Genomic DNA, 15057 nt, shown 5'->3' with positions numbered 1-15057 from the left:
ATCTATAAATTTCCCTTTAAGATATATATGAATACTTTGCAAAACAAAAACAAAAAAAGAAAGAAAGTCAAAAACAAACCAATGGAACAAAAAATACAAGACCTAAAGATATATATTACACACATCTCTTTAATTTGAGGAGAGAAAAAAACAAAACAAACCGATCTAAGAAAAAACCATAAGGAAGCTATTCTCTAGTAATAAGAAGACATAGATAGAAAAAGATGAAAGAAAAGGGCTTTTTTGGTTAATGAGAATTGAGAGGGGAGATAGTAATAATCCGAAAAAAAGGGGGAAAAAATGAAAGACCGATACGAAAAAAGATAAACCTTGCTCATATACTCCTTAATAACTACGACTACTGTAACTGATTCGGAAAACAAAAAAACGTTTTCAAACAATTGTACTGATAACAACACAACACATTTGATATATAGAAATATCTCCTTCTTTGAAGGTAAGTTATAACAGGAACAGATACACAATGCGGATGATCACATATGAATTGAAAAATAAAATGAAACGATAAAAAAACTCCTGAACGATTCAATACAACTCCGCTGATCTTTGATCAGATCATGAATCAGGTGGCCCAACTGCTAATTCGACTATCAATCTACAAGCACATTCTAAAAAAAGAAATGGACTAGAAGCAGCTCCTTTTCTTTCTTCTTGTAAGTATTCATATTGCTGTTGAGAATCAGAATCTCCCCGATCTGTTGGTCGAATCAATTTATATCCTAGATTTCGAAAATCCACTAAGTAATTATTAACTTCGATTTGGTATAATTGTAGATCCATTCGAACCTGTTCGGAAACATAGACCGAAATCCACACACGAAGTCAGATTCCGTGACAATAACAGCATCGAGAACATCAGCGCAGCCGTGATAATTGATCTACATACCATTACATCGTCGAGCCGGCATCGAGTCTCAATAAAATACAGATCTTGGGCCCTTTTCACTTTATCATCGTCTGCCTTCCTTCTCCTTCTTCGTTTTTCACCCTCAGATTCTACACGATCTCCTTCTTTTTCCTCATCACCCGGTGGAAGGTCGTTTTCTTTACGTTTGAATTCAAACCCCAAAGTTTGAAGTGTCCGATAGATTTCTAACATCACTGTCATAGGTGGTGATTTTGATCGAATCCCAAAATGCCATTTCGTCCTTGGCGTCTTCTTCGTCCGGGTCCTTGGCAGCTGATGTACACCACCCGCACCTAATCGTTTATCATCACCCTTACTGGGCTCAGCAGGTGTCAGAGGTTTGTTGGTCGTATTGAGAGGGGATGCCTGATAGTTAAGTAAACTCTGACGAAGTCTACTCAATCCTCCCGCCTGATCGGAAGTGGATTCGAAATTGGGCAAAGTGTGGGGTAAGACTCTGATGAATGATGGTACTATTTCAGGTTCCTCCAAGGGCTGGTTGAGGAGGATTTCAGGTGAAGTGTTGGTTACATTTCCATGGCCGGTGGATGAGGAAAGGTTTCGGGTTTTCAATGAGCTTGATCGAGTAACGGATGACTCAGATGGAAATTCATCAAGATGAGTAGTTCCTTCTTTCATTCGTCGATAATCACGAGCAAGCTGATAAGATATCTTGATATTTTTATCCAAGTCATTGACCAAAATGTTGTATAGATCATCGGCCGTGATGCCATCACCGATCAGATTACAGAGGTCGTTTATCACTCTGGGATCTAAAATTCCGAGACCAGGAATATGTATCTCATTCGAATCACTAGAGGCCGAGTCCTCGAAGTCATGGCAAGGTGAAGGTGCCGGTTCTACAGATTCAGATACACTGCTTTTGCGAGATTCATCGGGGCTTGTATTTGCGGGACGATTGTCGCGCTTGAGATATTCGGGCAGGTCCTCGTTGAACCAGTCAAGCTTTCGTATCTCGGGAATTGTAATACGTTTGTTGACATCTACTACTAACATCCGGCTGAGCAAATGTCTAGCCCCAGGTGAAAGATGAGGAGGGAGAGAATATAAACCACCTATTTGAAATAGAAAAGGACTATGATTAGTATGTGCAGCTTGGAAAAAAGATCGGTAACAGTGCGCAACTATTGATTTTCTTGAATAACATGGGGATATGATCATCATCGAATGGTAACCGTCCACAAAGCATCACAAACAAGATCACGCCGCATGACCAAATGTCGATTTCTGGTCCGGCATAAAGCTTTCCACTGATCACTTCGGGTGCAGCATAGTTAGGGCTACCGCAACTAGTCTTGAGGAAGTCACCATCCCTCATGATATTTGAAAGTCCGAAATCGGCAATCTTGACATTGAGATTATGATCGAGTAGGAGGCTACAAAGCAGTCAGTAAATAACGGTGTGAAAAGAACAGAATGGTAGTTGAATGACATACTTTTCAGGCTTAAGATCACGATGGACGATGTTGTGGATATGGCAATACTCAACTGCGCAGATGATCTGCTGGAAAAACCGACGAGCGTCTTGCTCTGGCATCTTCCCGACCTAATCGACGTAGAAAGAAACCAGAAGTTAAGGTCATGCGATGAACAGAATGAGAGGGAAACAGTAGAATGTTGGCGTACTTGAACTATGTAATCAAACAATTCGCCTTTGAGATATTCGATCACCATCACAATATCCGTGTTATCTTGAATAACATCATACCTAGGACGCATAAACCGCCCGATCAAAAAAGCATCAGATCCTGGTCGTCCATGTGATGAATGAATGATGAGATACCGACAGCTTGATGATATGCGGGTGTCGAAGAAAACTTAAATATTCAATCTCGCGTTTAACACGATCTCTCATTTCTTGAGTAAGAATTTTCTTTTTGGATAAGAATTTCATTGCCACATGAAGTCGAGTGAGCTTATGTCTAGCAACTGTGGACAGAGATAAAGTAAAGTACTTGAGTATGTCTTCAAGGAAGGTAGTTTATGCGGCGAAACCAAAAGACTTACGTTTAACTTTACCAAAGCTACCATGACCAAGGGTTTTGACGATTTCAAAGTCACCAATAGATTTATTAGATTCCTTTACACCAGTACTTTCGTTTCGCCTTCTTGTGGAACCAGGAGGAACCATGATTGATAGGAAGTTGAACTACAATCTTCAAATGGTCAAGAGAAAGAAAGAAAGGAAAGAGAAACGGTCGAATGAACAGATGAGATGGTAAACAGTTAATTTCCTTGAATTTGAATTTGACTGGATCTGACTAAGAATCAAGATTGACTCTGACTTTTGAGTTTGGTGGTCTTGGTCCTTGGTGACCGTGATGCTCCGTGATGGTGAATGATGAAATTTGGTAAGCTGTAACGTGAAATCAATTGAAACTTTGAAAATCTTCTTAGGTATCTGTATCTACTTAAGTACTTAATCATCCATCGATCATTCTGATCGGTTACGTCATTTTATCGTCATTTCGACAACACAATGTCAAACCAGCAATCATCATCATCAAACAGCATCAAACTCAATGAACTTCGATTCAATTCAAAGTTCAAACAGCTGAATAACAGGAGCATCGCGCAAATCCGGAACAACTCCGAGGTATTTTTTCCTTTTTTTAGCCTGATACCTGCTGAAGCAACACGCTTTACTTTGATTCATTTCCTATATGATGGAGATGTCCTCCTTAAAGCACAGAAGCTGCATGTATGTCAGGAGCTATATATCTGAAAAATGATTCCTATCCGTTGCTAAGAGCATCTCCAACGCGCCCTTTTCTCTAAACCGGATGCAGAGCTAAAAAAACATGCTTGAAACGTAAAAACGGCTATATTTCGTATTCAGCTTCCGGTCCATCCAACGCGCACATGAGGCATGGGATCAAGACCTAGTGTTTAACTCAAGCAGAGTTGATCACGGCATTACGCTTTTGAGAGGACTTCATGAATTGTATACATGTTTTTTTTGATTGCCTTTGCTCAGAAGTTTAGGGCCCGTTCGGCTGGTTTTCCAAAAATTCGTTACATAAAAACGATTTTTCGTTCAAGGGGCGGATTGAAAAACTCAAAATTCGGCTTTTTCATTTACCGAACAGTCGACCAAATAGGTCAAAGAAAGATCAAAATGGAGGGGCAAATAAGGGCAAAAACACTTTTTGGTCTCAAAAACAGCCTCAGGGCTGTTTTTCAAACTTGAAGATTTTTTGATCAAAAACGGTTTTTGTTTTTGATCAAACAAAGTTACCGAACGCCTGTGTTTTTGATGAAAATCAAAAACTGTTTTGACCCAAAAACGGTTTTTGGCTTTGGTGGTGCTTTTGACCAAAAACCGTTTTTGGGTTCCAGCCGAACGGGCCCTTAGACACTTAAAAATTGTATAACAGCAACAGGGACTGCGGGACCTGGTTGAGACAAAGAACAAAACTTATGTACATTTGGAGGCTGCCCATTGTGGGCCTTAATCTATACTGAAAGGCCCAGGGTGGGTTCTCTGCAAGCTAGTGTGTGGTAAAACTTATAAGATCAATAGTGACCAAATTGCAGCAAAGAGTCAATCAAGAGACTTGCTTAGATAATAATTGTAGACAGAGGTGTTGATGAAGTCACCACATTTGCCAAGATTATGTCCAATAGCTGTCCAATAGTGCCAGCTCCAAAAGTGCAGTTGGTCCTTCATAGAGAATCTCCAATGTGGCTGAATCTGAATGACTAAACATTACATTTTGGTCAAAAATGTAACATGTATTGCTCTTTTTCAGAAAAGAACCATCCAGCTTCAAGACCAAGCTCACACAGCTGGCTTGGAATTGGCACACTCACATGCAGCAAAATTTCTGAACTAGCTGAACATTCTCAAAACCACTCTCCCAAAGGCATTTCACAAAAAATGACAAATTATGAGTATCTGTCCAACCTTTATGGGTTCAACCTCAAAGCAACCCCTATTGGGAATTGAGATTGGAGCTCATATGTGTGCTGCATGGCACTTTTGCCAAATACACAATACACATTTTTTTTGTGGAGAGATGTGGAGGGAAATTTTGAAAAATACATTGAAGTCTTGGAGCTTCCCTACTCACACCAAAAACTTGAGTATGTCCTAAGTCCCTGTTTGGGGGCATGGCCAACACACTTGTGAGGGGCTTTGTTGAGCTTGATTTTTGTGTGATAAAAGTGATTAAATTTAGGGCAGCGAGCAATTGGAAATACATTAAATCTGCATTTTCAGTCATTTTATGCATTAGTGGCTATTAGTGGTGCTCAAATTGGCAGTAACTTTGTGTATCAAGTTGACATTTGTTGACATCTCACAGCCAAAAAGTCAACTGGGTCAACTTTGAGCACCACTATCAAATGCAATGATCAATCATGTGTATGTCTGTTTTTGTGAAATATAAGCTTTTCACATGTCAACAATGCTTATACAAGAAAGGAAGTCACTTAACACCAGATCTTAAAAACAATGATTTTTCCTGATAAAAAATCAAGTTGAATAAATGAGTGTTTGTGACTCAAAAATTGGAATATTTCAATCATACAAAAAGAAACAATTACAAACGGTTTCAACCAAATGATTCACCAACCTCAAAGCAACAAAAATCAGATTGCTATTGTTATCATGGGAAGAGACTATAGCTAATTGATTAAATGTGAACATCATGCCTCTTTCATCTTCCCAAACTCAAGTGTAATCCCACTTCACCCAAAAAGAGGACATTGGTAATCTATCTTACTGATGTCAAAGTGTTTCAATCCAGGAAACCCAAATATATACCACTGACAAGATATACAAAAGGATTTACTAATCAGCAAGAAATGATGACTGGAACGATCAAAGGAGGTAACAGAACTAGGTATTGAGGAAGAATCAAGTTGAATGAAATGAGTCTTGTTGTATCAGAGAAGGTTTATGGGGATCAAGAATCAAATTGACTGTATAATCAGGTCCCATTCACTATTGCAGGTGTATTATTATTCAGTTCTACAGTGGTGCGGTTGCCGATTTACATAGGTATGCTTAACCAAATGATATTGTTCTTGATCCACATAATACATTCCTCAATAAGCTCACATCAGATACAAACACAGATGATATCAAAAACAAAAGATTCAAAAGAAAAAAAAACTATCCCTAACGATAATTCAATCCAGCAATCTGCTTAAGTTGTTTTTTAATAAGCTTAGGAAACCATGCCAAAATCGGATAAATCAGGTTTCTAATCCAAATGAAAAACCAATTACGTGAAGTAATAGTACGAAATAATTTATCTGAAAGTTTAAGAACTTGAGTGGCGAATTCATGACGTTTTGATGCCCATTGATTGAGTTTGTCAGTAAGCATTAAAGTTGATTCATCTGTTATAGTTGATGATGAATGGAAAAATTCGCTGAGAGTTATCTATAGATGAATGAATATATTCATTATTCCAAGCCTTTGCAGTTTCAGAGGTCAAGATAATCAATTTCACTCACACCAAGGCTCACGGCGTCTTGCACTCCTATATTCATTCCTAGAAGATAAGCAAAAAGGACAAAGAGCTTCAGTGTGTAGATGCATAAATCAAGACTTCTGATTCAGTGTATGATCACCTTGCCCTCCTGCTGGAGCGTGAATATGAGCAGAATCTCCAATCAAACATACAGGACCTTTAATGAAAGAAGGAGCAATCCGATGTGAGATTTGGAAAGTACTAGACCACTTAACCTCGATGCTAAAATTCGGAGGAGTTGGTAAGTCTATCTAATCACAGAACAAGTATACCGCAATTTCTTTCAAAGCTCTCTCGAAATGCTCACATTTTGTTGGGTTCATCATCTGACATCACCTTAGGTCCACGCTTGTTCACAAATTCCTGAAGTTCAGCTTGAGTAGGACCCTTTCGATACTCCCCATGTTTATTCTCCGTTTTCAAATCACTCATAGGTTGGAAATCAGCAACCATACGAACAGATTTATCGGGAAGTGGGATGAATCTAGAACGGTTTATCAAAAAAAAAGTTTACAAAATAACTTGTAGTCAATCAATTTTGTACGAATTATTTTGAACATGTCTTGCGCATGATACTCACAGTAGCCAGCCATTACTACCCCAGAATTGAGACCCTTCATAACCATTCCAACCTTCTTCCATGAACTTGTGATCATAGATGTGTCAAACCCACGTTAGATCAGAAAAGAATTACCACAGGTAATAAAAGCACTCACATATGGCCAATTTGGTGATTTAAATTTGACATCCCCAAGAGCCAGTGTATGAGGCTTTCAATTCGAAAAATTCTCAATGAGATGTTCAGAATCATTAAAACAAAAGCTCTATACGCACATAAGAGTATCCAAGAAATTCGATTTGACTAGCTGTGCGGACTTTGGAGCGAGCCCCATCGGCGCCCACCAGGATGGTAGTCTCTACCTCGGCATACTCTCCACTAATATGTAATAGCTTCACCTTGACGGGTGCTCCGATTTTAGTCTGGACATCACAGAACACAGTTCGGTTGCAATTTAAGCTTCTCTCGTTATCTATCAAACCAGTTCAGCTTACCTCGTCATCAGTAGTGAAGCTCTCAAATGACCATTCGCGTTGTAATTGTCCTCCTAGAGTATTTAGACGAGCTTCAAGGACTGTTTCGGTATTTCCCTGCGGATGAACAGTTATGAATGGATATCTGGTTTCCGATTCGAGAAGACTGAGTGAGGTTTCCAATATGATTTTCGATTGATTCGGTTCACGGATGCGCAACGTATCAACAATCCTAGCTCGATTAAGGATCGTCTGAACGGTAGATTTGATAGTTTCATCCAAAGGTAACAAATCAAGAGGCTCGCCATCAGTAGGTCTCGTGGGTGATGGAGAAGTACTATCATCAACGCCCTCTTCTAGACACTCTAGCGTTCGTGAATGGATTGCTGTCGCACGACTCTGGTAGCGGCGAGTTTCTTGATGAGTGGCAGACTCTTTATCGACAATGAGAACCGAAGAGTAAGGTACTCCTTTGTTGATTAAAGTACATGCAAGAGCAAGACCGGTGCTGTTTGTAAGATTGATCAGTTTGGCAATAAGCATTCGATAGAAAGCGGACCACCACTCACGGGCCACCCCCAACAATAAGAACTGAGACTTGGGAGGGAAGGGATCGAGATGGCATGATTTTGATATTTTGATAAATACGCAGTGGAGACGCTCACCGATGAAGACGCTTCTACTCCTTGAAGATGACAATGTGTCTCTGATCATCTGTCTCCACTAGAACAAACCAATGGGAAGGCTTTCACAGCAGGGGGGATCTTCGGAAGTTCGAACTCACAGGGCACTATAATAACGGTCTCTAATTGAACAAAGTCTCAGCGCTTCGCCTGATTTATCGGTCAAGCCCAATGTCGACGTGATGATGTGATAGCCAACTGCAGGGAAAACTGAAGTTAAGCCGTGAAACAAACAAGGGCCCGTGGGCGTGCGTGGTCATGGGTCATGAATCGTTGTCGACCAGCATTCATTCAGAACTGAAGGACAAACATTGATGAAGAACGTTTTCAAGGATGTCATTTGCGTAATACCTTACTCCGAATTCATTGTTCTTCTTTGTTCACCTCTGTAGCATTCACTGATAGCAACTCATGATCAACGGGCAAACACAATTCCTATTGATGCTGAAAGTTTGGTAGGTATGGTTGACCCTTCTTCCGTGTCCCTTTTACGTCCTACAAAGTCATTCTTCGGTGAGATAGTTTACCGTGATTTTCCTTGTCGTGCAAATCACGTTCTACATGTCAACAAAGAGTACATTTGCACGTTTGACCTGCTTCTCTCTTTGGTTGTACATCTTGTTTGTGTTCATTCGATGAATAAAGCCTCCACCTCAATGAAATGAAGATGAGTATGAAGCTAAGCTTAACCAGCGCTGAGGCAACTACGCTACAACACGCTACCGTGTGTTTTGTGTAGTGTAGCTGTATGAAGTTAACAAAATCTGACCCTTATGATAGTGTAGCTTGTCAAGTTACAATACACTACGAGCTACTGCAGCTGATTTTGGCACCTCTACACTACGCTACAAGGCCAAAATTTGGTTAGCTGGAGATTTCCCGAGACTCTGCGTAGGGTAGCTGGAATTCATCTCACTTACCACCCTCTTTCTATCTTTGTTGCGTGTTCTGATGGACAAAGGACCCCCGGACCCCAATACATATCCAGGGTGGATTGACCGCTTGGGATGACAAGTCATTGTATGGCGACAAGCAGACCAAGCGGCAAAAGACACAGCGGAAGGCAAATCCAAACACATGACTTTACCTTTCAGCCTAGGGGGTCTGCTTTGCCACACGAGGGGTCTATTTTGTACCAGGGGAGCAGGTTCTACTAAAGCTCCATACAAAACCAAAGGACCATGGATAGCTGATGCATTGAACAATTTAGAAAAAGGACACACAGCGGCAATATTTCAACTTTGATGTGGCCATTGCCCATTGAAGAAACACCTACACATAATAGGTGTCTCCAAAAGAAACAGGTGTGAAGGATGCTCAGCAATTGAAACACCCACCCACTTCCTGATCTATTGCAAGAAATACTCAAAACAACACCAAGCATTCAGAAGAAAACTGAAAACGGAGAAGATCAAAATCAATACAAATTTAGCTGCTGCACTATTAGACACGCCCCAAGTCTTCCCATACTTGGCTCAGTTTATACAAGACACTAGAAGATTCACCCATATAAAAACATACTTGGATAATTCATTTCATAATGATACATTGTTACCTATGCTATTTCCTTTCTATATCTCCTTTCCAAATTGCTTTGTACATTGTTATGGGGCATGTTTTTCCACTTAGAGTCTATTGCCCAGGCTTGATAGTCTGGTACAAAAGAAAATTCACCAGAATTTGTAATTCCTCCAGTTATACAGTAGTATATATATAGAGAATTAGTGCAATATGCGAAATCAAGAGCATTTTTCAAGAAAAAAAATTGTATGGCAATGCAATGGATGGTTTGGTCTGGTCTGACCTGATGGGCCAGACACCAACAAGCACACCTAAGACATGTCCACCACCCTTGAAGACCCTTGATAGGGTCACAATCCCCTATCAAGCTCTCACTGGTCCTGTTTCAAACACAAGAGCTCAATAAAACAACATAGACAACAAGCCCCCTTGCCCAGCCCTCACAATGAGGCCAAGGACATAAGCAGAACCCCTCATTCAATCAGTATTGCTAGATTGTTCCCAGGTGGATCCGGAGACGCATCAAAACCACTTGACATTTTGGTCCAGAAGCTTTTGGACATATCCAAGTCTGCTCTGGTATCAAAATCAAAACACATGAAGTTGGTCAATGTTGACATATAGTTGGCAGCTGACATCCTCATGGTCGCCAGACTGATCCAAGATCAGGCAAACATCATGGAAGCACAACATGTAGTGTTTGATCCAAGTTGCCAAACAGCTCCTACCCCATCTTCCTTTGCATCAGACGCACAGTTTGAATTCCAACATGAAGGGCTGTCAGAAGAAGTTGACACACTTACCAACCAAATGGCAAAATTGGTGTCTGCTATTATCCCAAACCAGCAGCAACAACCAACAACACACCATCCAAAAGGAACTTATGCCTTAGCTGCATCAAAACATGCTCCAGGATCAACCCAAGCACCAAAACATAATCAGCAGAGCAATTGTGCTCCACCTAAACAGAGCCTACACCCAAAGTCTGACGCTTCTCTCACACTGAACCAGCAGGAGCCCAAAAATATTTCTGGAGAGGTAACATCCATCCCCCAGCTGATAAAAAGCCTCAACAAAATCCTTAAGACCAATAATAGCAATGCAAAATGGGGAATAGGTAGAAGGTCAGACCAACAACTGATTGATGAGGATGAAGCAATTTAGGTGATAAGCAATAAGAAATGGACTGGTGAGGTGGATCATGTAGGATTGATAGAAATCTTATAATGAATATAAAGAGCTGATTGTTAAAAAGTCTTGCTAAGTACAATGTAACTGGAGTCTGAATAGCTTTTCATAGGTTGAATTAAGTTGAACAATCAAGTTGAAGTCTTGGGCACGTTTCTGAAAATGAAATCTGAACTCAAACAGGGAGAGAGACAGAAGTGCAATTTGGGAATATCAATCAAAGAACTCACACTGACTCACAGAATGTGCTCCTCATCTCAACATCAATCTATGTCAGGTATTTTCACCTTCAGGGGGTGAAGTCCTTAAATCAGTGTAGGGGTACGCTAACCAAAGCTAACCGCTAAAATCAGATCTTGATGACTGTTAGTGTAGATGTAAAAATCCAGCTACCACTACAAACGTAGCTATACAAAGTTATCACAAACTCCAGGATCTGGCAGCATAGATCACCACATCTAACAGAAAGTGTCCCATTAGATGTGTGAAAAAGTTACGCTACCAGCTTCTCTGACACTTTTTTATTGTAATTGGTCCAGTGTTGTTTCTGCCTTGATTCAAAAGATTCACATTCAAATCCAATGAATCTAAATCCCTATACCAATCTTGATGTCTATCAAGCTTGTCTTGTTGATTGTTCTCTTGTTCTCTTTTCCAATAATTAGATGGACTGGCTCCAGGAGTTTGATGTTTGCACCCATCTAACCCTTCATTAGATTGAGGTGATAAACTTGATTATTATTCAAGATGACTTTCTTGATGTTCAATGCCATTGCCTCTTGATACCTAAGTTAGATACCTAACTTATCATGCAAACTCAAACTCTCATGTCTTTCTAAAACAGTTTGATCCAAATTTGAAGTACCTAAAAAATCTCTTGTTTCATGTCTAAGGTTTGGTAATCTATTATTTATGATTTGTTTGGATGGAATAGGCTTGATGGAAGAGATAATTGGGTTGAATCCAGAAGAAGGTGTTTGTGTTAATCAATTTGTACTAGGGTTTGAATTTTCTTTGAAGTAGGCTTGTTTTAAGATTGCTTTTGTAAAAATTGATTAATATGAAACTGTTTCCTGTTGTTTGAAATGTTGCATTGGTGCTGCTGCACATATTTTAAATGATGGAGTTTGTGAGGTGATTCATGTGGTAGGAATTGGAGCTGAGATTGAGTGTTGCAAATGGGTACAGGGTTTTTGTGGGTTTCCTCTGCATATAGCACAGGAAATGCAGTCCAGGAAAGTTGCAGAGCAAAAGCTCTGCTATGAGATTTTTCCCTACTTGTGTGCTGAGAGAAGGCCCCGCTATATATATTGGTATATATAGTGGAGGCCTTGAGTGCTCCACTATTGCTCCGCAACCACTATAAGGAGCGGAGCAATTCCGGTATGGGCCACACAGACCATATGATTTCAAGGTCAACCTCATTCCTGGTGCAACTCCACAGGCTGGAAAAGTTATCCACTTGTCACCAGAAGAAATTGAAGTATCAGAAATGCTGAAGAAAGGACTTTTGAATGGCACCATTTGAAGAACTACTGCACCATGGGTGGCTCTGGTACTATTCACAGGCAAAAAGGGTGGTAATTTACAACCATGCTTTGACTATAGGAAACTCAATGCCGTCACGGTGAAGAAAAAATACCCTCTCCTGTTGAAAATGGAGCTTGTAAATTTATTATTAGATGCTGAAAAATTCCTAGTGCTCATGTGCAAGTACGGCCAATTCAAACCACTGACAATGCCATTTGGTCCACTGGAGCTCCAGGATGTTTGCATTTTTTACAAGACATTCTAAAAGCTTGTATAGGACAATATTATCATCTATAATAAAGGTGGAGTTGATCATGCAGCAGTAGTGAAATGGTAGACGGTACCCAAAGGCACGACGGTACCGTCTCTTTCCACGAGACAGGGCGTATGTCGGATTATGGGTAATACAGGAATATCCCGATACCGGTGAGCGGGAATTTCCTAGACGCATACCTGGAGGTACTCAAGGTGGAAATTTCTAACCTCATAGGAGAAATTTCTCTCCGCGTCAATTCCCCATTTCCGCTATCCCACGCCCCTGTCTGGAAAATAGTCCTATCAACTCTTCTCTCTCTCTCACGACACAAGCTCCTTTAGCTTGTCTTCTCATTTTCGAAATCATATTCACTTAAACATCATTAATTGATCATGGCGAACCCAACAAACCAAAATTCTAACACAGAAAAATTCAATGAGATGATGAGGAGATCAAGTGATAGACTAAGAGGTGGATCAGTACCACCCCCAGACTCGGAACCCGTAGTAATCAGTCCGGCCACAACTAACCAATGTGGGAGAGGTCGCGGACGTGGACGTCGTAACGGAGTGTCCTCTGGTCGGAATGCTACCCAGGTATCGAATGACGGAGTCGTGACACCGGTGGTTACACTTACGGTTCCTGGAGGAAACGAACCACCCCCCCCACCTTTACCGGCACCATCGGCACAAGACGCTAGTTCTAACAGTCAGAATTCTGCTCAACCGGCAAGTGAGGTAGTTGTTGACCCTCAAGTTAATACTGGAACATCGGTTCTGTACTCTGCTGGGATCATCGCACGAGACAACGTAGTCATTACACAACCCTGTAAGCCGTCAGAGACACATTACCCACCTATGGTGATGCCGCAATGAGCGATGTTTTCCCGATTGATCCACTATGAAGTGTTGCCACTAGATGTGATGCCTCAAAATGCTTGGCAGAGAGTTCAATATAACTAAGATTATGAATTTGTTCTACCCTTTGTTGTTGGTTAAGTGCGATCACCAACTCGTAGGAACACCATCACAGCCGTACGAGAGAGCCCTCCGAGGGGTTTGAATTCTTGGCTCCTGGCGAACGGTTTAATTGTCGTCAATAACCCGATTGGGTCTTCGCCTGCGAGGCAGGGTGTTACGTCGGCCGTTCCGAAAGAACCAGCTTCGGGCAATCCAAACCAAAGATCATCAACCGCTATTACGGCAGCGTCTGTATTGCCAGCGTCAAACCCAGCAGCCAGTGTCACTGTGCCGGCTAAGAAGAAAGTCGTAGATCTGACAAAGGAAGCAGATGAAGTTAACAAAGACTCAGCAGAATTGACCACTAAGAAGAAAGCTGAAGTCGGCAAGGCTGGTATCCAAACTCATGGTCTAGTTGCCTTATCGAAGTACTGGGACGATAAGATGAGACCCATGGATGGCTATGTCCCCCTTTCTATTTTCAATCCCGTCTGGTTGCGACAAGACTTGCTTAGAATCAAACCCAAAAATGCGAAAGATAAGGACGAGACTCGTTATACTGGGTTGAATGTTCCAGAGGAATGGAAAATGACATTTGGAGAATGGGTAACAGCCTTTGACCTGTTTGTGGCCTACTTATGGTATTACGACCACGGGAAACTGGCCGACAAGTTCCTAATCCACAAAGCGAACGTTTTGGCAATCAAGGCAGAGTGATTATGTTGGCCGATGGCCTTTCGTTACGACCAAGCTGTCAGAACAACTGTGATGACAATCAGAAACAAAGATGGAAGGCTTGCAAACCCGGCCATATGTGACAAGACCTTTGAGCAAAATGCCCGTATGGATAGTGAACGCCTTAACGGCTTCCAACCCAGGTTTGGCGACATCAATCCATATGCCGACTTCGAGTGCAAGTCAAATATCAATCCGATATCCGGTGAATTGATCACTCATAGTGTTGTCCAAAACGGTACCATCGCCAACTCCCATCTGAGCCATCCTAACCACCTAGGTAAACCGAACGCTAGATCTTGGGCTTGCGCGAACCAACACTCCAACCATTCTCCTTACCAAAATCAACATGTCCCTTATGCGAGTCAGCCAGTGTACGACGGACCTGGGAGTTCGGGCTATCACCATTACGAGGACCGCCGTGGTGGAGGTCGTAACGTCCGTGGTAGAGGTCGAGGTGGATTGTATAATGGCGGGAGTAATAGGGAGGAGCGTTATGATGCCCGAGGAGCTGAAAGTGGTGGATCTTGGCGTAAAGATGGAGGACGCGAAGATCACAGAGGGGGTGACCGTGACGTAGTTGGTCCTAAATATGGTGGCGGAGGAAAGGCAAAGTAAGCCATTTGGATGCACGGAGACTGTATAAATTTCTTACTTCAATTACTGTCACATGAGACGTACCTGTTACGTTGGATTTGAACAAAAAGTTCTTCCCGGTTAG

The 15057-nt window shown here is 41.4% G+C and overlaps 3 protein-coding genes across 3 annotated transcripts; 1 reads left to right on the top strand and 2 right to left on the bottom strand.

Annotated features, from left to right (window-relative positions):
- Window positions 1-576: 576 nt before the first annotated feature.
- Window positions 577-3080, bottom strand: MELLADRAFT_51841 (uncharacterized protein; the record flags this gene model as incomplete). Its single annotated transcript, XM_007406360.1, has 11 exons — window positions 577-807; window positions 908-951; window positions 1048-1169; window position 1240; window positions 1312-1588; window positions 1694-2004; window positions 2075-2325; window positions 2386-2495; window positions 2576-2657; window positions 2737-2878; window positions 2957-3080. The coding sequence occupies 11 exons, from the start codon at window positions 3078-3080 to the stop codon at window positions 577-579; spliced, it is 1695 nt and encodes a 564-aa protein (XP_007406422.1).
- Window positions 3081-6074: 2994 nt separating this feature from the next.
- Window positions 6075-8089, bottom strand: MELLADRAFT_103516 (uncharacterized protein; the record flags this gene model as incomplete). Its single annotated transcript, XM_007406359.1, has 9 exons — window positions 6075-6341; window positions 6416-6453; window positions 6533-6654; window positions 6740-6916; window positions 7013-7077; window positions 7149-7202; window positions 7267-7413; window positions 7486-7972; window positions 8034-8089. 9 exons carry the CDS (start codon window positions 8087-8089, stop codon window positions 6075-6077), a joined length of 1413 nt encoding a protein of 470 aa, XP_007406421.1.
- A 4945-nt stretch (window positions 8090-13034) lies between these two features.
- MELLADRAFT_94485 (uncharacterized protein) lies at window positions 13035-15057 on the top strand (the record flags this gene model as incomplete). Its single annotated transcript, XM_007406555.1, has 4 exons — window positions 13035-13470; window positions 13642-14314; window positions 14360-14950; window positions 15012-15057. The coding sequence occupies 4 exons, from the start codon at window positions 13035-13037 to the stop codon at window positions 15055-15057; spliced, it is 1746 nt and encodes a 581-aa protein (XP_007406617.1).

This window comes from Melampsora larici-populina (assembly GCF_000204055.1).
Source record: "Melampsora larici-populina 98AG31 unplaced genomic scaffold MELLAscaffold_6, whole genome shotgun sequence".
Lineage (NCBI taxonomy): Eukaryota > Fungi > Basidiomycota > Pucciniomycetes > Pucciniales > Melampsoraceae > Melampsora > Melampsora laricis-populina.
This window is presented reverse-complemented; position numbering and strand designations above follow the sequence as displayed.